This window comes from Delphinapterus leucas, chromosome 12 (genome assembly GCF_059928025.1).
Source record: "Delphinapterus leucas isolate spDelLeu-1000000601 "Yukka" chromosome 12, BTC_Dleu_Yukka2, whole genome shotgun sequence".
Lineage (NCBI taxonomy): Eukaryota > Metazoa > Chordata > Mammalia > Artiodactyla > Monodontidae > Delphinapterus > Delphinapterus leucas.
This window is the reverse complement of record NC_143140.1, coordinates 76,192,856-76,216,021: the sequence shown is the minus strand read 5'-3', so window position 1 is coordinate 76,216,021 and position 23,166 is coordinate 76,192,856. Positions and strand designations below refer to the sequence as shown.

The window sequence follows — 23,166 nt, the reverse complement described above, 5'->3', positions numbered from 1 at the left end:
TCTTAAATCTGTGACCAAATTAAATCTCCCACCAAATTTTGAATCTTCACCTAGGAGAAGAAGCAATAGCTTTCCTGAAAGGATTAGGTACAGATCCATCTGAGGGTTTCCTTATTTCCCCACACACTGCATTCATGCAACACCCTAGGGTTCTTAACCACTCATAGGTCCAAAAAAAACAAAAAACAAACCCTGAGAATCTTATGAACACTATGTACTTTCATAAGAAAACTACACATACCCACATAAAATTTTACCTGTGCTTTCATCCCTGGCTCAGAAAAGTCACATCCCCATGCACTCTACCCTACAGGCTGCTGAATAAAAGAGCACACTGAAGAAGTGTCCCATCTCTGCACTAATGATAGACGCCATCGGCTCCTGAGAATGCTAAGTGCTGCTTTTTCATATTTGATAAGGGATAAAAGAAATATGAGCCAGATTTACTTTATGATCTTCTAGCAGCTTTTGTAGGGATTTTAAGTCATCATCTAGGGGGCAAGTTTCCATTTTCTGAATGCGTTCTTCTGTGAGTGTTAACCAGGCGGAGAGCTGCTGTAGTTGCTTCCTCTGCAGTTCCATGAGCACATCGTGCAGCCTGTCCAAGGGGAACACAGCATTATTCCCACCCCTTCTTCCCTTTGCAACAGCAAATACACACTCCAGGCAGCAAAGAAATGGGGCAGGGAATGCATTCTTGTCTAACCATTAAAAGTAGCATTTGGTCTTTAAATATAGAAACCAGCAAAAAAAAAAAAAAAAAATTATTTTCTTCCTAAATGGAGTCAATTAAATGCAGTCAAAGAATGCAAGTAACAGCACCCTCTATTTGTATCAGAATCATTGTTTCTTCAATCAGGAATTCCTGCCTATTAAATAGGTGGAAATTGCCATGGAATGCAGTTCGCTCCTTAACACACAATACACGCAACAAAACGAACCATGGGGGAACAAAATACTTAAAAAAATGTTGCATGGCACGAAGCGAGAGAGTGGCATGGACATATATACACTACCAAATGTAAAACAGCTAGCTAGTGGGAAGCAGCCACATAGCACAGGGAGATCAGCTCAGTGTTTTGTGACCACCTAGAGGGGTGGGATAGGGAGGGTGGGAGGGAGACCCAAGAGGGAAGAGATATGGGGATATATATATACGTATAACTGATTCACTTTGTTATAAAGCAGAAACTAACACACCATTGTAAAGCAATTATACTCCAATAAAGATGTTAAAAAAAAAGTTACAAAATAGAACTGGGGATAAATATAACATAGTCCTGTCTTCATATCAGAATTAATGGATAGGCAATTTTAATACTGCAAAGTCCATATTAAATGTCTTTGCTAATTTCTGTATTGCAACTTTTACGTTTTCATTTGGTTAACATATCAAAGGGGACATAAAGATCATACAAAATTCCAGCAACACTACATGAAGAAAAGAGTCAAAATTTTACAAGGCAAGTTCTCTGGTTATCTTGTTCTCACAGACATGCAGACTTTTCCTTGTGCTAAACTGGGCAACGCAGTCTATGGAATAGGGTTTCTTTCTGAGCTTCCACTCACCGGGACTGTCTGTCCATACTTGCCACCCTTAGTGCCTCCCATCTGGCATTCAGCAGGGTCATTTGTTCCTGAATCTCAAACTCCTCTTCATCTGACAGAGTTCCTTGTGTTACCAGCTGGTGTCCTGCCTGCAGGACATTGCCCACACTGCTCTGGTGTGCCGTCAGCTCCATCATAAAAGCCTGAGAAGGTACACCATTATGATTTGGGAGCTGCTCAGTGAAGAAGAAACATCTTAATAAATTGTTAATGTCTAAATATTAATGCTGTGAGAAAAAGTAACCATGTAGAGTGCAAATAAACAAGACTTTGATCCAATTTTTTAAGCTCTGAATACAGGGAATGAGCAGCTGCCTGAAGCAAAAAGAACAGATCGAAGAGGACAGTGTTACATGTGATGACACCAGCTAGTTTAAGTAAATGCTGATTATGCTACTGTTAGTCGTGAACATGGAATTATGAGAAGATACACCGAATAAACCACCATGCTCACCCAAGAGAAACTGCTTAAAGAAAATGACCATTTCTGTTACTGTGAAACCAAAACAGCAAATCAGACCTGCCAATTAATATATCAACACCAAGAAACTACTTAATCAAAAGAATTCTTCACATAATCCAACACTACACTGCAATATATCCCTGAAATAGTAGGAAATTTTCAATATATAAAATTACACAGGAATAGTGGATATGAGTTTTCTTAATCATACAATAAATAAAAATAATCACTTCCTGGGGAACATTCAAATCTAAAGATTTGGTGTATTAGTTAGCCACTTTGTGTTTTAACTATAACAGTACACTTCAGAAACGAGCTGTACTAGGCACTGATTTTTTCGTCAGTGGCTTCACAGAATCTACAAATTACGGTAAGATTAAAATCCGCAATCTAATTCCAGTGCACAGTTAAATCACCCACACCAATTCTGTAACAAAGCCCTATTTAAATATCACAAGTCTTAAAATATGCCATGACCTTTCTGTGGAGCAGAATTCAGTAAACAACAAGCATCAGGGTTCAGCCCCTGACTGAGGCACAGGCACCATGGCACATATATCCTGCTCATTCAGCTAGAGATTATTTACTTCGTGGGTTGCAAACTGGTCTTTGACTTCTTCAACATCATCGGAAATGTCATCCTGCTCCTGGAAAGTGTCCTCGGCAGAAAGCAACCAGGTCAGCACTTCCTCCAGTGCTATCTGATAGCTGTCCAGATCCATGTCAACCTCGGTGACAGTGCTGGGGGTTTCAGCTCGGGGACCTTCTTGCTCCTCCTCTGGCGCTGAGCTCTATAAAGACAAAGCCAAGAAAACTCACAAAGGCTGTGAAGACCAGAAGGTGTTCAACAAAGACACACTGGATGGAGAAACCAAGGTAGGCACCACTGTGTCTTAGGCATCCACCTGATTCTCAGGAGCTGGGTGAGCAACGCTGTGACATAGAATGCATTTTTAAACGCTAGGATGGCAAAGAGTACAAAAGCTGCATCACTCATGGATTCTGTACTCAGGGACATTCTAATATAGCTGGGAAGAGACAAATAACCCACATGAATCACTTCTGAACAAAAATAAAAAGGCTATTAACAAAGTTATAAATTCCACGGGTGCAACAAGGAATGCTATTTGAATTCGCCAAGGGCTAAAATAGGAAAGTTTCATAGAGGATCTGGAACCTGCTGGGCCTTGAAGGATGGATGTCATTTAAAGAGACAGAGATTAGAATCCTGCTTTGACCCTAGTTAAATTGCTTTTACTGAATTGCATTTTAGCATTGCATTTTAGACACTGAAAGACAGACACACATACAGGTTGTCGTACTGGTGATATTTTTTTGAGGCAGCTGCCCTCTAGGTTACTAGCTGGTCTTTTTTTGAAGAGCCCGCGGAACAAGTTATTCCAAGCTCCTTCTAGGCAGTGGAGTATTTTCTTATATACTTTAGAGTCATAAAACCAAACCTACCACCTCTCTCATTCATTTGTTCCCTTCCAGAGCAAAAAAATTCTTTAAAATTTGCCTACAGCCTGTCTCCACTTTATCACCTCTCATCCACAGTTTTTATGTACTATCTCAAACATACACAAACGTATAGAGAACAATATAAGAAATGCTCATGTATTTAACAGCTACATTTGTTAACACTCCCTTTCATGCTGATTGGGCACTGGTCCCCACCACACACCTGGAAAAGCTTTTGCCAGTGTTACCAATAACGTTCTCATTGACAAATCCACTTTTCTAGCATCATCTTTAGGATGACCATGTAATTAACAAAAAAACAGAACATTTTTGATAATCAACAGTACTAGAACAACACACATAAACCAGAACTGTTCCAAGCAAACCCGGAGGTCCGGTCACCTTATGTTCCTTAAGCTTTCAGTGGCATTCCCTACATCTGACCAGTCCCCACCCTCCTGAAGCTCTCCTTTCCCTGCTTCAAGAACACCATCTTGGCTTTCCTCCTAGTTCAACAGCATTTGCCAACATGTAAGTAATGAAGCTCCTCAAAATTAAGTCCAGGGCCCTTTTTTCTTCTATGTACTCTGCCTGCATGGTTTCATCCATTCCCATTGGATTTAAAGAACCATCTAAATCCTGCAAACATTTACCTTTATATTTCTGGCCCCAAACTCCAAACTCCTATGTCCTACTTCCTTATCTCCACTTCAATGTCTCATAGGCATATCAAACATTGTCAGTATTTAAACCCTAGTTTTTCCCCCCAAAGCTCTTCAAGCTTCCCATTTCAGTAAATGCCTCCTCCATGCACTTGACCCCTCCAGCTAAATATCAGGGAGCCAGCCTTGGTCTCTAGCTTTTACCACCCACATTTAGTATGTACGTATAAGCAATTCCTACCTTCAAAATTCATCTCAAATCCATCCAGGCCTTTCCATCTTCACAACAACCGTTTGTCCTCAGCACTGCAACAGCCTGCTACCAGTGTCTCTGCTTCCCCGCTGCTCCCCAGACTGCTACGTCCACCACCCACTTCTCACAGAGCAGCCAGAATGATGTTTGGAAAATGTAACCACATCATAAGACTTCCCTGCTTAAAATCTTTCACTGCTTTCTCAATGCTCTTAAGATACAATTTAAAATTCTTAACATAGTTTACAAAAATACTGTGACAGCAAGAAACAGAGTGAGTGTGTGTGTGAGTGTGTGTGTGTGTGTGTGTGTGTGTGTGTGTGTGTGTGTAGGGTTGGATTTCAATTAGGTTAATCAGGGAAGTCTTCTCTGAAAAAGTTCCATTGAAATTGAGGAAAGATGGGAAGCTTGCCATGCAAACAGTGGGTAGAGGAGCGTTTCACAGAAAGCAACCCACACGTACAAGAATCTTGGGGAAGGAGAGGAAGAAGTCCACCACGACTGGCGTGCAGTGGCCTGAGATGAGTTGGGGCGGTGGGCTGGGCCTTGTAAACCACAAGAGGAGATGAGGTGTTTAATTAGTATGAGGGCTGGAACAGAAAGAAAACACACACCAAAGATATTCTGGAGGAAGAATCCAAATGGACCCGGTAAACAACATGCAGGAGTTAAAGACAATGAATCAGGGAGCCCCCAGGTGAAATGACGGGTGATTAGGAGAGGGGTGGTGCCGAAGACAGAGAAGGGAAAACGAGTTAAGTTCTGGACCTAAAACCCCAAAACTGGAAAGCCACAATAATCCTGGAGGTCATTTAGTATCAAACCTCGATATTCTAATGAGCAATTCTGAGAACTAGGAAAGTTAGTGACCAGCCAAAGGTCATTTAGACAGGATCTATGAGGTGGGAAGTGGAAGGCATTATCTAAATGCAGGTGTTCAGAAGGTATTCATTCACATACAAGAGGAGACCTTCAACTGAGAGATTAAAGAGAAATTCAGGAATTATTTGCTGACCACCTAATGCTCTACAGCACATGTTTGCAGAAACAGCAAGAGAGGAAGTCGGGCTATTAGTGTTCTCAGGAAAGTAGAGGATGGCAAGATATGTCAAACAGTAGATGATTACAACTTGACCACGTTTCATCTCTCCAATTAACTTAATTCAACCTCTAAGGCATTAATGAAAGCATTAATGAAAAGGTTAATATTATTACACCTGCTCTTTTCTTTTTTTAATAAATGTATTTATTTATTTATTTTTGGCTGTGTTGGGTCTTCGTTGCTGCACGCGGGCCTTCTTTAGTTGCGGTGCGCAGGCTTCTCATTACGGTGGCCTCCCTTGGTGCAGAGCACAGGCCCCAGGCGCACAGGCTTCAGTAGTTGTGGCATGCGGGCTCAGTAGTTGTGGCTCGTGGGCTCCAAAGTGCAGGCTCAGTAGTGGTGGCACACAGGGCTTAGTTGCTCTGCGGCATGTGGGATCTTCCCGGACCAGGGCTCAAACCCGCATCCCCTGCATTGGCTGGCAGATTCCCACCCGCTGCGCCACCAGGCAAGTCCCAATACACTTGCTCTTAATCAAACAGCAAATGGCTTCTGCAATTCTTATCATGTCACCCCGAGCCCTAAACAGAAGTGATTATTTTATCTACACACCATGAAAGGCAAATGAAATCTCCCTTCTTTTTAAAAGAGAATAGCCTTCACTATAAGAAGTAGAATATTCCATCTTTCTAACAAAAGGAACCCCGATCCAATGAAGAAATGATTCTAAAACCAAAAGGCAAACTCTGAAGATTATTTGAGCCCTGAAAAGGATGCGTCATTAATGCAGCATAATAACTACACTACTAGAGACAAATGCTTCTCAGCAAACATTCAATGATAAAACATTAGGGCTTTTCCTCAATATCACTTGATCCTCAAAACTACTAAAAAGAGCCCTTGGTTCATAATCTGGCCCCATCTCTTGCCTTCTTTTCCTCTAAGCTTTTTTCTTTTTCTGTAAATCATAGTTTGTTGAAATGGAGAAAATAAAAGAAGTGGTACCTACTACCCAAAGAAAACCTGAAATAATAAGTCCTTTGAACCTTGGAGAAGAAAAAAAAAATGCTATGCCAATTCAAGACCATTATCACTAACATTTGAAAAAAAATCTTGTTGAATAAAAATGAATGATAATACCTAAACAAAATGAGAAGGGAAAATTATAATATCTGCTGCTTGCTGAGTGCTTATTAACATCATTTTAGATACTTCAAACTTATTAACTTTATAAAGTGGGTGGTTTTACCCAGATTTTGCAATAAAACTGAGGATGAGAGGGTAAGTAACCAACCCAAAACAAGAAGTAAGAGGGATGAAATTTAAGCTTCAAAGCCCATGCTTTCTGCCTCTCTAAAATGTATTTCTTATCACTTTGAAATCCATGTGTATCTTTTGATTGTTTTGTTGATAAATGTTAGACCAAATACCTTTTAAGTTCTCATCCCACTGTTAAGGTTCTCTCATTTTATGAATTATGAGAACTGGTTAGACTAAAACAGAATAAGGTAAAATATGGATTGATTCAAGGCAGAATTATTCAGGAAGAAAATTTCATGACTTTATTTATATCTCCTGAAAAAAAAGGATCCTCATTTATATCCTGATGAATAAAACCACTGTCAGCCCTTAAGTGAAAAACTCACCAAGTAACATATTATCAATTATTCCTCCTAGGGCTTCCCTGGTGGCGCAGTGGTTGAGAGTCTGCCTACCGATGCAGGGGACACGGGTTCGTGCCCCGGTCCGGGAAGACCCCACATGCTGCCGAGCGGCTAGGCCCGTGAGCCATGGCCACTAAGCCTGCGCGTCCGGAGCCTGTGCTGCGCAACGGGAGAGGCCACAACAGTGAGAGGCCCGCGTACCACAAAAAAAAAAAAAAAAAAAATTATTCCTCCTAAAAGAAAGGGAAAAGCTTACACTTTGATGGCCCTTGTGAGAATATAATGGTACAAATCCATTTTTTAATGGCAAAAAAAGAAAAAAAATTAGTACTTAGAACCGAACTTAGAACAGAACTAAGCTGACATGAGAAAAACCACCTTCAGTACAGGACAAGAGTGTTAAAAGATGACCAGATGCTAGAAAAACATAGGTCCTTAAGCATGTTATGCAGAAGCATGATCACAATCCTAGACTCTAACTCTAGCCTTGCTGTATGAAATAATATATTTTCCTTCTTAAAAAGTAAAATCAGTAAAGTTATGGTTCTCCATTACATGCATGTGATGTGTGACAGCATGCCAACCGATAAACTGAACTTATGATGCTGAGAAACCAAGACGTTCTCAGTCAAGAAAAAAAATGCTCTGAAAGTGTTTTTATCTAGTACCTAAGAGAAAACAAATATGGCAAGTCAAACACATTAATAAAAATTTACCTGTACCTGCATGTTAATTTCTCCTTCTTCACATTCTTTCTTATATTTCCTTGGAAGTGTCTCTACTTCACGGATGGCATCTATAGTGACTTGCTGAGGTAGCACCTCAAACAAAGATGTTAAATACATAATTATGGATTTCTTGTCAGGAAGCTGAACAGCAACATCTAAAAGTGGAAGAAAATAAGAACTAGCTTAAATTAGATGTCCAAAGTATGTGAATTGCTCAATGTTGGATATAAAATAACTGTCTTAGTACCCATAAACAATGCTAGTATATTACCTTTGCAATACCACAGCTCAGTAAATTTCTATTTCATATAATATATGAGCCAAAGGTAAAGATGATTACCTACTTTTTTTTGTTCCATATCCCATTTCTTAAAAATCTTCCCTAAAAGCTTCCCCCATAAGGCTCAAAGATAAGCTATCATCTAAGATAACATCACAGATTTCATTCATACTATGAAAATAAGTCTAGAATTCAATCCTGCAACATTTGTAACTGAAGTTTTCACATCATATACAAGCTCATACAAAAACACATTTTAATGAAATAAATAAAATACTAAATTGTTTATCTAATAATTCTGTTTTCCTAAAACTTTAAATCTTATGCTCGTATTGATTAACTATTCTACAGTGATGTAATTAAATTTCCTCCTGAAGGATCCTAGAAACTGTTAAGCACAGAAGTATCATGTCTGTAATAAAATGGCTTGTACCACATTTCAAAAGGAAAAACACCTCCTCAATTCTCACAATTCTTTCAAAAAAGCGGGGGGAGGGGGAAAGCACTGCTTTTCAAGTATTCAAAACTGTAACGAAAAATCAAGGTTGTAATTAAACACTGAACAATACCTTCAGGATCTAACAGCTTTTCAATTCCTAAGTAAGTTTGAGCCTTGCTGAAGGCATGTTCAAGTCTCTCAATTGGGGACATTTTGACAACTCTATCCCAGTTGAAGAGATCGGGTCTGAAATCAGGATGCAAATAAAATTCAGTGAAGATGAAATATGTGGAAACAAAGTTGTTATTGTTATAATCGAATACATTTCAGTTTTAGATTTTTTTATTTGTGAATATAAATTTAAAAGTTTATCTTTTATATCCCAAAGTCTTGTCAAATATATAATATTTTAAGGTAATCTATAAATATGAAAACAACAGGTAGAACATTCTAAGGTTTTTGTATTGGTTAAACATGCCTGTTAAAATTCTGGAGTAGCCACTGAAAGACTAGAAATGGTATATTTCCCAAATAGTGAAAGAAAAAAAAGGGAAGAAGAACCTACCAGTATAAAACAAGAAAGAAAAGAAGATATAGAAAAAAGTAAGAAAAATGAAAAGCTCAAAACAAGCGGTAAGAATGAACTTAAATACATCAATTATCGCAATAATGTTAATGGACTAAATTCTCCGATTAAAGACCAAGTTTAGCAGAATAGAAAATCCAGCTCTAATCTCTTCACAGGACACTCCTAAAGAAAAGACCCTGAGAGAATTTCCATCCACCCCTCTCCATATAGCTACTGTCTAGTATTTCATTTCTATCTTGATTTTCTTTTAATCCCACAAACTGGACATTATTGTTGCTCTGACTTACTCAAAAGTTGATCATTTTCTCTGCGCTCTATCTGCTCTTGCATCTTGGACCCACCTACACTTCTGGGATTTGCCTCCCTCGTCCCCACCCGCCCAGTTCCCTCTCTGACTCCACCTCTTATTATTCCCCTTATTCACACCACTGCACCCAGTGGCCTCCTACATGCCAGGTACCTCCTCCCCTCTTGCCTGACATTTTTCTTCAGCAATATTTACCATTTCTATATGCTACACAACTAACATTTTCATTTTTAGAAAACTGTCTGCCTCCCTCTATTTGAAAATTAATTCCAAGAAGGAGGACTGGGAATTTTGCTTGTTTTGTTCTCTGCTCTACACCCTGTGTTCAGCACATAGAAGGCACCCCACACACACTTGTTAAATCAATTAAGTAACAGATGGAAAAATGTTTAAGCTAAAATTCAAGTTTTCAGGCTTCCCTGGTGGCGCAGTGGTTGAGAGTCCGCCTGCCGACGCAGGGGATACGGGTTCGGGCCCCGGTCCAGGAAGATCCCACATGCCACGGAGCGGCTAGGCCCGTGAGCCATGGCCACTGAGCCTGTGCGTCCAGAGCCTGTGCTCCGCAACGGGAGGGGCCGCAGCAGTGAGAGGCCCGCGTACCGCAAACAAACAAACAAAAAATTCAACTTTTATGATAGTGTCTCTTAACTGACTAGAAACAGTGGGCAACCCGCTTAAACTGATAAAGGAGAAGTAGAAGAAGATGCGGTGTGTGGGTTTTTTTTTAACCAGATAAAAGTTATATGAAAAAAAAAGCTAAAGCAAAGAGCAGTCTTATGTTAAAACATTAAAACCACTCCCTTTGTTATCAAGAACAAAACATTCTGCTCACTACCACCAATGCAAACTGATATTGTATTGAAGGACAAGGCACAAATGAAGGGGAAAGGGGAGAAGAGAGGAGGGAAAGGGAGGGGAGGGGAGGGAAGGGGAGGAAAAAAACTATTATAATTCATGGTCATCTATCAAAAAAAAAAAAAAACTTTCAGTAACAAATTTTGGTAAGAATTTAACAAGTTTCCAGATATAAGATATAGAAAAGTCAACTGCATTTTCATATATCAGCAAAGAACATATAGGAAATAAAACTTGAGACAATAAATAATTTACAAGAAGAATAAAACACATAACAAATTTTGCCTTTCACATTTAAACCTTTGATGCATCTGGAGTTTATTCAGGGTATGGTGAGGCAGGGATCCAATTCACTCATTTCCATTTGTTCCACACCATCTATTAATCTGCAACATCGGCTCAGTTGTAGATCCGGATGGAGCTGTTTCTGAGCTCTTTATTCCATTAGGTTGAACTACATGAAACTGCCATTTATATCAAAAACAGTCAAATATTGGCAATTTCATATGCTTCAGCCTATTATTATATTAGTGTTTTCTTTATAGTACTATATAGTCTCAATTAATATAGCTTCATAATTAGTTTTGGTTTCTGTTTAGGAAGTACTTCAGCCTGTCTCTTCTTCAGAAGAGTAGTGGCTCTTTTTGGTCCTTTGGTATTTTATTATATAATTAGAATCTGTTCAGAAGTTTCATAAAAAGAATCATTGATCTATTTTTAATTGGGGGTTTTATAGAGTTTTCCTATAAAACTAAAGTAGGAGGCTGAAAACTGTCACAATTCTTTGTGTATATTACTGGTTAGTGCTGAATGAGTTAGTTCACATTGAACTATGTGAATTATTTTACATCTTTTAACTTACAAATATGTAGAAGAAACCATGGACACTGCACTGTGGCATTTAAGTCCTATGGAAACAAAGATGTGATGGGTAGTTTTTTTTCCATGATATTTCTATTCTTTATGTTTTCTTAGAGCATGTACAGAGGAGAGAGGCGGTAGTGGGAAGGGCCTTTAGGGAGTAGTAAGTAAGGGAGGGACAGAGAGGAGGTACAAATCTGTACAAATCTGCACATCCAAGAAGAGTCACATCTCACTTATGTCGGTGGAGCACGGCATTGAAGGCAAGCCCATCTGTCCAGCTGGTGGTGAAGTTGAGGACGTTGACCTGGCTGTACGGCCTGGTGGACTGGCGCACCCAGCTCAGCAGGATCTTCTCACTGTTGGTCTGCTGCAGGTCTGACATGATATCCTTCATGACATCTTTCACCTGTTCAAAAGAAACCATGGCTGCCAATAACCTCAAGTAGTCATTGGAATCCAGTCCTTGAATAAGGAATATTATATTCATGAACCGTTGGATCAGGCCACTGGTATTCATTTTATTTCAAAACTTTCCTTTAAACACTGGAAGGATAAATACATTTTAACAGTAATGATCTCGATTTAGAGGTGATTTTAACCTCACCTTTATATATTATGGCATTTTCTATATCTTAGCAATACTTATATCACACTTGGCTACAGTGAACATTACTTTCATAGCCACAAAAAAGTAATATTTTAAAACTATACTTTAAACATCTTTTAATAGGAAGAAAACTCAATTTTTATTTTCTACACAAATGTGGAAGAAGGTAAGAACTTTTGGCTGACTATAAAATCCAAGAATGAAGTGCATTTCCTGATGGCAATAACAATTATAATCTAGAACTAATATTTTATATTATTATTCTAAATCAGTACATATATTTTAAGGACGTGTTCAAAGAATGATGTGGACATATCAAAAAAAAATCCACAAGAGCCAACTTAAGGGGGCTTGAGAAATAATTAACAATAGTGAAAGATCAGAATCTATTAAATAAGTAAAAATCCATAAAATAAGTAAAAATCCACACAGATATATAAATGAGTGGATAGATAGATAGAATAGACAGATAGATACAGAGAAACAAGAGGCAAGGAAAAGCTCTTCCTCGTAAGTGGAAAGACAATTAACAAATGTAGAAGAAATGATGAAATTAGAAAATCACTTTGCCACGCGTTATATTAATAACTGATCAGGTAAGAACTATGAATGGATCTTAAAATTAACAGACAAAAGTTTAATAAGTAGCTGAATATTTATACAGTCTCAAAGTATATCTCCACAAGATACTTTTTAATAACAAAGGGCAGTCACATTACAGTGGGGACACCTGCAGATTCCATCTCACCCAAATGATGAGAGTTAATACTGCCAGAAAAAAACTAATGGACAGCATATGCTTCCTTGATGTGGTGTATCAAGAAAAACTCAATATTGGGACTTCCCTGGTGGTGCAGTGGTTAAGACTCCGCACTCCCAATGCAGGGGGCCCGGGTTCCATCCCTGGCCAGGGAACTAAATCCCACCTGCATGACACAGTAAGAGTTCGCATGCCACAACGGAGGAGCCCTTGAGCCGTAACTAAGGAGCACACCTGCTGCAACCAAGACCCAGAGCAACCAAATAAATATTTTTTTAAAAAAAGAAAAACTCAACATCATTTTTCTGACATTCCTCCCAAAAATGAATAACCTGAATCCAATCATGAGAAAATATTAGCCAAATCCACATGGAAGAACATTCTACAAAATAACTATTCAGTACTCTTCAAAAATGACAATATCATGAAATACAAAGAAAGACTCAGAAATTATGCCAGATTACAAGATGACTAAAAAAACAGGACAAATGAATGTAATAAATGATCTTGTATTTTCTTTTTCTATAAAGGATGTTACTGGGGCAATTGACAAAATCTCCATAAGAGCTATAGATTACATAACTGTATTGTTTCAATATTATTTTCCTGATTTTAATAATTACATGCTAATTGCTAGTGCATGATATAATAATTATCATATGTATAATAATTAATACTAGCATTGTAAATATTAATATGTATTAGACATTTTATATTATATTAAAATAATAATATTGTAGTTATGTAAGAGAACTCCTTGTTTTTAGAAAAATGATTTGTTTTTACAAAATACTCACAGATCTATTTAGTCAAAGAGAAAGAGGGGGAGAGAGAGAGAGAAAACACAGAAATACAGACAGTGTTAACATTTGGAGAATCTGAGGGAAAGGTATCCAGGAATTCTTCGGGATATTTTTACAATTTTTTTATAAGTATGATATTTTTTAAATCTAATGTTTTAAAAAACAGATGCTTTTTATTCTATGCCAGGAAAATAGAGCAGTTTGTCAGGCTCTTTCACTCCAAATTATTATAAGTTGAATTGTGTCCCCTCCCCAAATTCATATGTTGAAGTGCTAACCCCCAGCACCTCATAATATGAATATATTTAGAAATAGGGTCCTTAAAGAAGTAGTTTAGGTAAAATGAGATCATATGGTTGGCCCTAATCCAATATGACTGGTGTCTTGAAATAAGCAAAGGAGATTAGGACACACACACACACACACACACACACACAAGACCACGTGAGGACACAGGAAGAAGGCAGCCATCTACAAAGGAGAAGAAACCAACCTTGCTGACACCTCGATCTCAGATTTCCAGCCTCCAAAATTGTTAGAAAATAAATTTCTATTGTTGAAGCCACTCAGTTTGTGGTACTCTGTGGCAGCTCTAAGAAACTAACACACAAATGATACATTTCCAATTCCTATTAAGAAGTGATTGAAAATTTTCCCACCTGCCAGTGCAAAATGATGCTCCAGAGTAATCCTAAAGTCAGTTTGTGATTTCCATCTACAATGTCCGTTCCTCCTATATTCACTAAATCCACCTAGTAAAATGAAAAAAATAACTTTTAAGACAATTTTTCTATGGAAACCCAGGTTTTTGTTTTAGCTCGTTTGGACAGCAATATAAGTAAATGACAAGAAAAATTTCACTTTAGAGAATCAGGTGAACCTAAATCTCAAAAATGTATTACTTATACAATAGATCAATAATCACAAAAAGCACAACTATTGCTTCACTCATAGAACAGGTTCAATACGTCTCATAAGAAAAATATTTCTAAAAATCAGTTGATGCCAATGTCCAGAGCAGGTGGTTGGTTTCAAAATAAATCATCCCGATGGCATCAAAGGACCCCCCCCCAAAGTCATATTACAAACTTACATTGTTCTGATGTAAAACCTGCAGCACTCTGTTAACATTATTTAAAGCGTGTAACCTTGTGGAGCCACGTTCCTTCGGCTGGAAAACAGAACACAAAATCGAATGAGACAGAGAGTCCCTCCATGTTGCTGTCAAACACTGACATTGAGATGCACATGGAACAGCAGCTCAGCACACAAGAGCCCCTCTGTACCAGGAGCTCTGGCTGGGTTGGTTCTCAAGCCACCATGAAGGCTGGTGTTGACAGAATGCAAATTCTCCCACTAACAGCACCTTAAGATAGTAGTTCCTTAGCTTGCCTGAACACTGGAATCTCCTAGGGAGCTTCCAAGAATACCAGTGCCTGTGTTCAACAAGGACTGTGACTTAATGAGTCTGGAGTATAGACTGGGTTTGGAATTTATAAAAGATTTCCCTGGTGATTCTAAGATGCAAACAAAAGTTTGGGAACCAATGCTCCACCAGGGACAAAGCTTCTTCTATCTTAGTTGGGCAGGATGAAGAAAGATTTAGAAGTTATGTCCCCTCCACCCTGCACTAGTGTAGACAGAGCAGAGAGGATTCAGAGGTGCTATCCCAGGTTCCAGGTAGAATTACAAGGGCCCACTGGGAAGACTGGAATTGCCACCCAGGGAAAGGTGATCTGGGAGGCTTCTTTCTGCCTCATTGGCCAGGGAATCTTATCTGACAAAGGGATCAATCTCTCCAATAGGTGCCTAGCCACCATCTGGAAGGCAAAAGGTAGACTGTAACACCGCACACTTCGGCAAGAAAGAAATTCATCTTCAGAAGTGCATCTCTCTATACATTTTATAGTCATTCTACCTCTTGTGTTAAAGGTTGTACCCATAAAATACATGGTCTTCATTGGCAGAGTTATTTCTGTGTGAGTATTGGGTACCTCACACATAAAGCAATAGAGCTGGATTTGATGACAGAACAAACGTGAAGATAATACTGAAAATCTGAATTAAAATAAATGCCATCAGTTTTCGTAACTTTTTTTTTACTATCTGTTAAATAACATTTAAATGTATTTGTATCTACTTTCTACTATTCAAAACATTATGCCCTCTTTACATATCCACTCTTCTTTGTAATTCTCTACTGTCTGAGAGCAATAAACACATAAAGTATTTTTTTGATAAAAATAGAGCCCTCAATAAAGCCTAAATATCGCTCAATCAAAAAATTCATTAAAACCCCTTTTTAACATTCCTATTTCAGCCTTTACATTGTAAGGACCCCCAAGAGGGTCTTCAAGTATCAGTAATGATGAGACATATGCCATTAGCCTGGTTCTTGAACATGGCATCCCTCACCAGTGAGGTTCCTGTGAGGCCTTCTAGAAGATCCAGTAGCTTCCTTCCATCTTTGAGGTCTGTGAACATATCACTGATGGGTGGTTTTCCACTCTATAAAAGAAAAAGTACAATTTCAGCAGCAGAAGTTTCATACATAAGTGGAAAATAAATGAATAGTTTCATTTCTTCCAACTAAAAGTCTGGATGATCAGCAGGCTATACAAGTTTGCCTTGTATGGAAAGAAGTACAAAGAACTTTGAAATCTATAACAAATGTTTTGAGCTGAAATATATAAATTGCATTATTTCTTAGAAAGGGAGCAAATAAAACTGTGATTAATGTCAATATGCCTTGTACGTACAGCTGACCCTTGAACAACATGGGTTTGAACTGTGCAGGTCCACTTACAGATGGATTTTTTTTCAGTAGTAAACACTAGAGTATTACATGAGTATTACATGATCCGTGGTTGGTTGAAACCGCTGAGGTGGAACTGGGATAGGAGGGAGCTGACTAAATTATTCATAGATTTTCAGTTCTACAGAGTCAGCACCCCTAATCCCCCGTGTTGTTCGAGGGTCTATTGTATTCCTGAGAGAGAAGATGTGTTAAAAATATACATGAGCATACAGTACCTGGAGGCCAAAGAGGCCTCCAGAGGCCAAAGAAAAGTGTGCAGGTTCTTATTCCAGCTCTGCACTTTACATTCACAGTATAAGCATGGCTTTGGTATTTCCATTATGGAAGCAGGTCACATCATCATCAATTTCAGCTCTCCACTTCAATTTCAGCTCTCAGGCACTAGGTCTGTATTTCTAGGTCCCAATTTCTGAATGATTAGGACACTTTTGGCTCTGTGTCTAAATCCAGTATCCATCCTGTATTTTGAATGACAAAACCTATAGAATTTCTAAACTCTTGCTTCTGACTAATAAACAGCATCAACTTCCCCTGATAAACATATTCTAGCGTCCATGCCAGAAAATCCTACCCCATTCACAGGTAGACCCTGCCTGTCTGTGTGTGATATCATGGTTGTATGCAAAGGACAATTACTGTACAGAAAATCAGGACGCCTCAGTTTTAATCTGTCTGACCGTTAACTAACTGGTGAACCTAATCAGCTACTTACTACTGTTTACCTTTTTCTAAATCACAGGTATTGTAAAGATCAAATAAAGAATATTATGTGAAAATGTCCAGATAGCTATAAAGCACAGTGTAATAAATGTATGATTATGTTGAATCAAATTATTCCCTTCTAATATGAAATGCCCAGAGATTAACAGCTTTACTTCCTGTCAATAATAAAGATATTTTATAACCAATAATTATTGTATATTCTTTATTCTTCACTTTAAAGCTTATATATAAAGTCACACGAAACCAAATTTTACTCTGAGCTTGAAATGGGTGACAGGGAGGAAGGAAGCCATCCTAAAGTTTCCTAAAACTTGGCATTTTCCCTTTTTTCCTCTCTTCCTGATTTCTTACATTTTTAATTATGTGTAATGTATAGTAAACTAGTGATTTCTATCATGTGGCTTTTCCATAGTTCATATACTCTAAATGAGAGGAAGTATGGTAAAGTCTTCACCTTAGAATCAGTAAAGAATAAACTATGACTTATTTATATCTGAAACAAAGCTGCTTTTCTATTTCCAGCTGCCACTATGTGAGCAGTGACGATGTCAGAGATACATGGATTATCTCCATCGATCACAATGATAAACAGATTTGAGTGATGCAGGAGACCAGATCCAGAGGCAATACTTCAAGGGGCAGAGCAGGGAAGTTTTTTGCACATTAAAGATTTCCTACCTGCTCCCAGTAAAAGCAAAGGGCAGAAGTAGCCTGGTCATCTGCTACCTCTTACCTTCCTCCTCTCAAAACCCACCCAAGTACACTTCAGCAAACTAGCCACCAAATACCCAGATTCCCTTTCAGGAAGATGTGAACAACTCTGATCTCAGAGCAAAGAGACAACAACATAGGTAAAGTTCATGGGAGAAAAAAACAGGGATATCTAGGCACAGAAAGGACCTTAGGAATTACTGATGACAAGGGCAGCTAAATAATGTCTAGGCGGCATTTAACCCTTCTCAAATCCACTACAGTATCCATTTTCCAAAAAAGAAACAAAGTAACACAAATCAGCATAGACTAAAATAAAGTAAATATAAATATTAGTCCATATTACAAATAGTTATGAACGCCCACTGATGACCTCATTGTAGACAAGCCTCCTACCAGCCGTGTAACTTTAGAAAAGTGGCCTTTCTACATCTATTGGCTCATCTGTTAAACACTAAGATGACAGATGTTCAGTAAATGGCTGATATTATCATTCAGTACATTATCATATCATTACAGTAGTAATGTTTCCTACTGTCATAAAAGTGCCATAAAATTTCAACAGTAGATGAAAGAATGGATAAAACAAATAAGCACTTCATCTTAGGCAGGACTGTAAAAGCAGATTCTGAACCTGAGTACATGTAAGTGTCACTTCATAGAGAAAGTTCTTCCAAGTCCCGAATTCACTAATATGATGACCTGTAGGGATATATCCCATTCGAAACTAATGAACATGATGATACAAGAGCACACCTGTGCTTTAGGTATGCACTGTGAGACCAGCATAACTCAACAGTAAACCCAATGGATTCTTCCCTAGGCTCCACTGCTGCTCAGTGGTAAAGTGGGAGGTGTTCATTTAAGAGGCAGCATTAATTTTTCCACATGAGACACTCTTTTCCTCTCTCTTGTCCGGGTCATTCATTTGTTTATTGAGGAACAAATCTTGAGAAAGACTCCTTGTGAAGCATTCTCTTGAAACAAAGGTAACTGAGACACAGTTCTGTCCTAGAAGTCAATCACTTATACTAGGGAAACCAATGCCTCTATATTCTTTAAAAAAAAAAAAAAAAAAAAAGACAGTAACAGCAATGCAATTTCTTTATTCTTTTTCCAAATTTCAGATAAATATTGATGGCGATCAGTAAGAAATAAGTTTTGTGCTGTGTGCCTATTCTCCTAACACTCCGTCACCCCACCCCCAGTGATGGCATGGTTGGCGTGTACTCCCATCTGGTACCTTCAGAAGAGCCACGTACACCTGCAGGAGGGAATATACAGCCCATGGATCTCTTCACTGGACAATGAAGGAAGGTACCAGGGCTCTTACAAATCCAAAACTGTGGTTCAAAACTTACATATAAAACACACACCCACACTCGCCACACACATAGCCAATCACTACAAAATACTACCTATTCCTGACAAATGCAATTTAGGAACGTCCCATAGGCAGATGGAAAGAACCAAACTATACCAAAGAGCCCATTCCACCTACCACCTAGGAGAGTAACACCTATAAGTATGGTGATTCAGTGCTTTGTGCCTTACAACGGAGGTCAGAAAATGTCTTTTGTAAAGTTCCAGATAGTACTTAGTTTAGGCTTTGCTGGCCAGGTGGTCTCTATCGAAACTTCTCAACCCTGTTGTCAAGATGTGAAAGCAGCCCAGACAATGTATAAACGGATGAGCCGATGGGAATGGTGACTGTGTTCCAAGAAAACATGATTTGTAGACGTGGAAATCTGAATTTCATAAAATGTCCACATGTCATGAAATATTCTTCTTTTTTTGACTTTTTGCAACCACCTAAAAATGTGAAAACCATTCTTAGCTCGTGGGCCATACAAAAACAGACAACGGAAACATGAAATGTTCCTAGACATAATAATAGCATGACTTACTATGTATCAGATATGCTCTAAGAGATTTACAGAGATTTAGATGCATTCTTTGTTTCTTTATGATAGAACTTTAAGGTAAGAAAACTGAGACACAGAGGTGACATGACGAGGGAGAGGCAGAACTAGGATGTGATACCACAAGATCTGACTCCAAATCCAGGTTCTCAAAGTCCACACTAAACTGCTACTAAAATTATGAGGTCACAGGGTCATGACATATAGGGAAGGAAACAGTTAATCAGTGGTGCGGCGGAGGAGGTATATTTAATGACTTCCCAAAGAGGGCAGCAAGATATATACCACATTTAAATGAACTCAGAATGAAATTTTTTTCCAAGCTTATGGCTTTAAAGCATCTCTGGTACTTCTGAATCACAGGCTCTAAACATAGGATCCACCCTGGGAAACAGCTGGGAAATGTCAGAAGTCATCGTTTAATAAAAATAAGACCTGATTCAGCCTGACGGTTAAAGTCTTATTTAGATTTTTGATTCTTTGCGAAGACTTATTTGCAGAAACTTCTCTGACAGACAGAATACAGTTTAATAATTCAATTGGACAAATATTTGGTGAATACCTCCTTTGTGCCTGGCCCTGCAGAAACACCAAGTTCAGGTCACCCTCCCCATTTACAAGCAAGGGTTTCCACAATTTTCCAATAAACACAAAATAGTACAAATGAATAATCTTGAACTTGGAAGACAGATAAGCCTTGCGTCGCATTTAACCTTAAAAAAAAATTTAAAAGACCACATGATAGGAATCCAAACGACAGATGTCACAAGTGACTCACTTTGGCTGCCTCCTCTCATCCCCTGGTCCCCTGTACTTCTTTGAACTCTCTTAACACCAGTTCTAACACCATTTTGACTCCAACAGGGACCAGCGTTAATACCTACAGCTGAGACACTGAAGCTCCTGAATCGAAAATGTCAGAGGACAGAAGCAAACTGTCATCACAATGCAGGAGGGATAAGCCAGGGTCTGAGGGAAGGCAAGGGCTGAAAATACAGTCATGGATACGTGATGGTTCAGTTGAATGCGGCCAACCTGATGGGCCCATCATCACACCCGGTGAATCAGCCAGCCCTAAAGGCTGAAAGAGCCAGTGCTGAGTTTCAGCCAGCAGTGGCCATTTGAGAATCCTAGCCCACTGTTGGTAGGACTTCTGGTTTCTCGAAAGAGCTGGAAATCTGAATTTATGTGTATAATCTCCTGATATTTGTAATGTCCTAAAACACTGTGCCAGATCAACAAATCTTGTCTCCAGGCATCCTGGATCCTAGGATGACTGGTAATCTCTCTCATAGGGCATAACTACATACAGGGAAATACAAGATCAGTCAACAGTGAGTCCTCTGAGGAACTGAGAAACTCTGTGGAAAGGACGGACACACACACCGCCACCACCACCACCACCATCCACAGACCAGGGAATATGATTGCTACCAGCAGAGTCATTATACTTGCGCAGACCAAAAAAACAAAGGAGTCGCACCAGATTCTTCTCCTTTCACTCATTCCTCATGTCTAATCCATACCAACCCTGTCATTTCTACCTCCGAAAACACATTCCGAAGGTGACCACTACTCCTTAGTGGCCCCACTCTCATGCACATCTCCAATACCAGGCCAACCAACCTCTTTACTTCTGCATAAGAGTCAGAATAACTCTAATTTTAAGGTGCAGATCACATCGTGTCATGTCTCTGCTTTAACCTAATGGACTCCCATCACGGGGAAATACAATTCAAACTCCAAATAAGAGATCCCATGTGATCTGCTCTCCACCCTCTCTCTAATCTAATAATCTAATACTGAATTATTCTCCCCTTTCTTCAATACTCGCAAATCATAATTATTTCCATCATAGGTCAAGTTTTTCAGCAGCAGTAGTAGTAGTAATGGAAAAAAAAAAATCTATGAAAGATTGAATAAGAAAGCAAAATTTAGGAAGTGCAGTTTGCAGTCCTTAAAAGGGTGAAATGTTAATGCTTTGTAGAGACAACAAACAAACCAGAAGTAGAAGTGGGACTTGGATTTTAGGTTCAGAAGACAGCCTCCTTTATGTGGTGTGCCCTGCTGACACTAACCAAGTGAGGGATGACAAGCGCAGTCTGTGCCTTCATGGCACTCAGAATCTAAACAGAGTAAACAAAATCTGTACCAACAAGCATGGGGAGCACAGCAAAAGGGATTTATGAGCTAGCTTGATTCTGCCAAATTTGCACCAAATAAGAAATGCAGTACAGAGTCTATCCTGTGATTTACCTAATCCCATTATAAACAGTGAAGTTATCAACTGTGTATAACATGGAGAAGAGTGAAAAGATAACAATTTTTAGATGCTTTCACCACTACCATGTCTGGTGATGGTATCTTACAAATAATAAATTTGAGCCCTTTCACACTGTTTGATTACTCTGTCATTTATGTATACTCTTCCTATTTTCAAAACAGGATTTGAGGCAGTCTATTCAATTCAGTTAATATCCCCACTGCTTACAGCATGTGTGGGTATGTATGTGTCTGTGTGTGTGTCTAATTCTGTATCATACACATGGATTTATATGGCATACATATATATATATATATATACATACATAGTGTTTATACCATAATGTTTTTGCATTCTTCTCAAGTCAATCTGACACCCCAATCAATTTTAAAGTGATGCTCCAGCATGTGATAACATATTGTAAGTTTTATAGTCTCTCTCTGTTTTTTTTGAGTGATTTTTTTTGCAAGGAGTTGGTTATTTTAAAAACTCAAAAAGAAGTGAATGATTTAATTTAATATTTCTTTTAATATTTTAAAAACCAGAATCTTTAATTTATGAATCCCGAATCTCAGCACTAATAAAAATGTAGCTCTTGTAATTTTTCATTTTCTTAAAAACCAATAATGTATCAGTGAGCACTAGGTACAATGTCATTTCGGTTATGTTTATGTGTAAATGGATTTCTTTTAAGTATTTTACAACAGAAATGTACTTTTTCTCTTGATGATGGAATTACAAGTGGTTTTAAAAAGTCTCTTTGGAGCTTCCCTGGTGGCGCAGTGGTTGAGAGTCTGCCTGCCGATGGAGGGGACACGGGTTTGTGCCCCGGTCCGGGAAGATCCCACATGCCGCGGAGCGGCTGGGCCCGTGAGCCATGGCCACTGAGCCTGGGCGTCCAGAGCCTGTGCTCCGCAACAGGAGAGGCCACAACGGTGAGAGGCCCGCGTACCACAAAAAAAAAAAAAAAAAAAAAAAGTCTCTTTGGATTTCTTCTATTATCTAATTTTTGTAATGTGTATTACTGTATAAAATAAATATAGATTGTTTAAAAAGTGGTATCTCTAGTTAAAATTAAGCAAACTGATGAAATTAGGTTCATCACAGTTACGACACATATAGCTTAATGGATGAAATGAAGAATGCATAATCTTCAATGTCTACTTTATGATCCAGCCCCATGGTGAAAGAGTGAAAGCAGCATTGCTTTCGACTGAAAAGCAAAATGAGTGCAATAAAATGCCCAAGGAGGTCGTTAAGCACCTTGACAAACGAAAACCAGCAAAATGTGCCACAGTTGCTTAAAGAATTCGTAAATGCATGGCTCTCAGCCATTCTCTTTAT

At 38.6% G+C, this 23,166-nt stretch overlaps 1 protein-coding gene across 11 annotated transcripts in view; it reads right to left on the bottom strand.

Moving 5' to 3' along the window:
* UTRN (utrophin) overlaps window positions 1-23,166 on the bottom strand; it is a 508,091-nt gene that overhangs the window by 378,799 nt on the left and 106,126 nt on the right. For 9 of the 11 annotated variants that reach the window (XM_089922090.1, XM_089922085.1, XM_089922095.1 and 6 more), the window contains 9 exons: window positions 15,801-15,893; window positions 14,479-14,556; window positions 14,045-14,137; window positions 11,449-11,621; window positions 8,731-8,846; window positions 7,870-8,036; window positions 2,659-2,862; window positions 1,570-1,751; window positions 448-598 (listed from right to left, as the gene is read on the bottom strand). In XM_089922090.1, coding sequence (XP_089778216.1) covers window positions 448-598; window positions 1,570-1,751; window positions 2,659-2,862; window positions 7,870-8,036; window positions 8,731-8,846; window positions 11,449-11,621; window positions 14,045-14,137; window positions 14,479-14,556; window positions 15,801-15,893 — 1,257 coding nt within the window. The remainder of the gene's footprint in view (window positions 1-447; window positions 599-1,569; window positions 1,752-2,658; window positions 2,863-7,869; window positions 8,037-8,730; window positions 8,847-11,448; window positions 11,622-14,044; window positions 14,138-14,478; window positions 14,557-15,800; window positions 15,894-23,166) is intronic. The other 2 variants (XM_089922091.1, XM_089922086.1) reach the window with 1 other exon arrangement.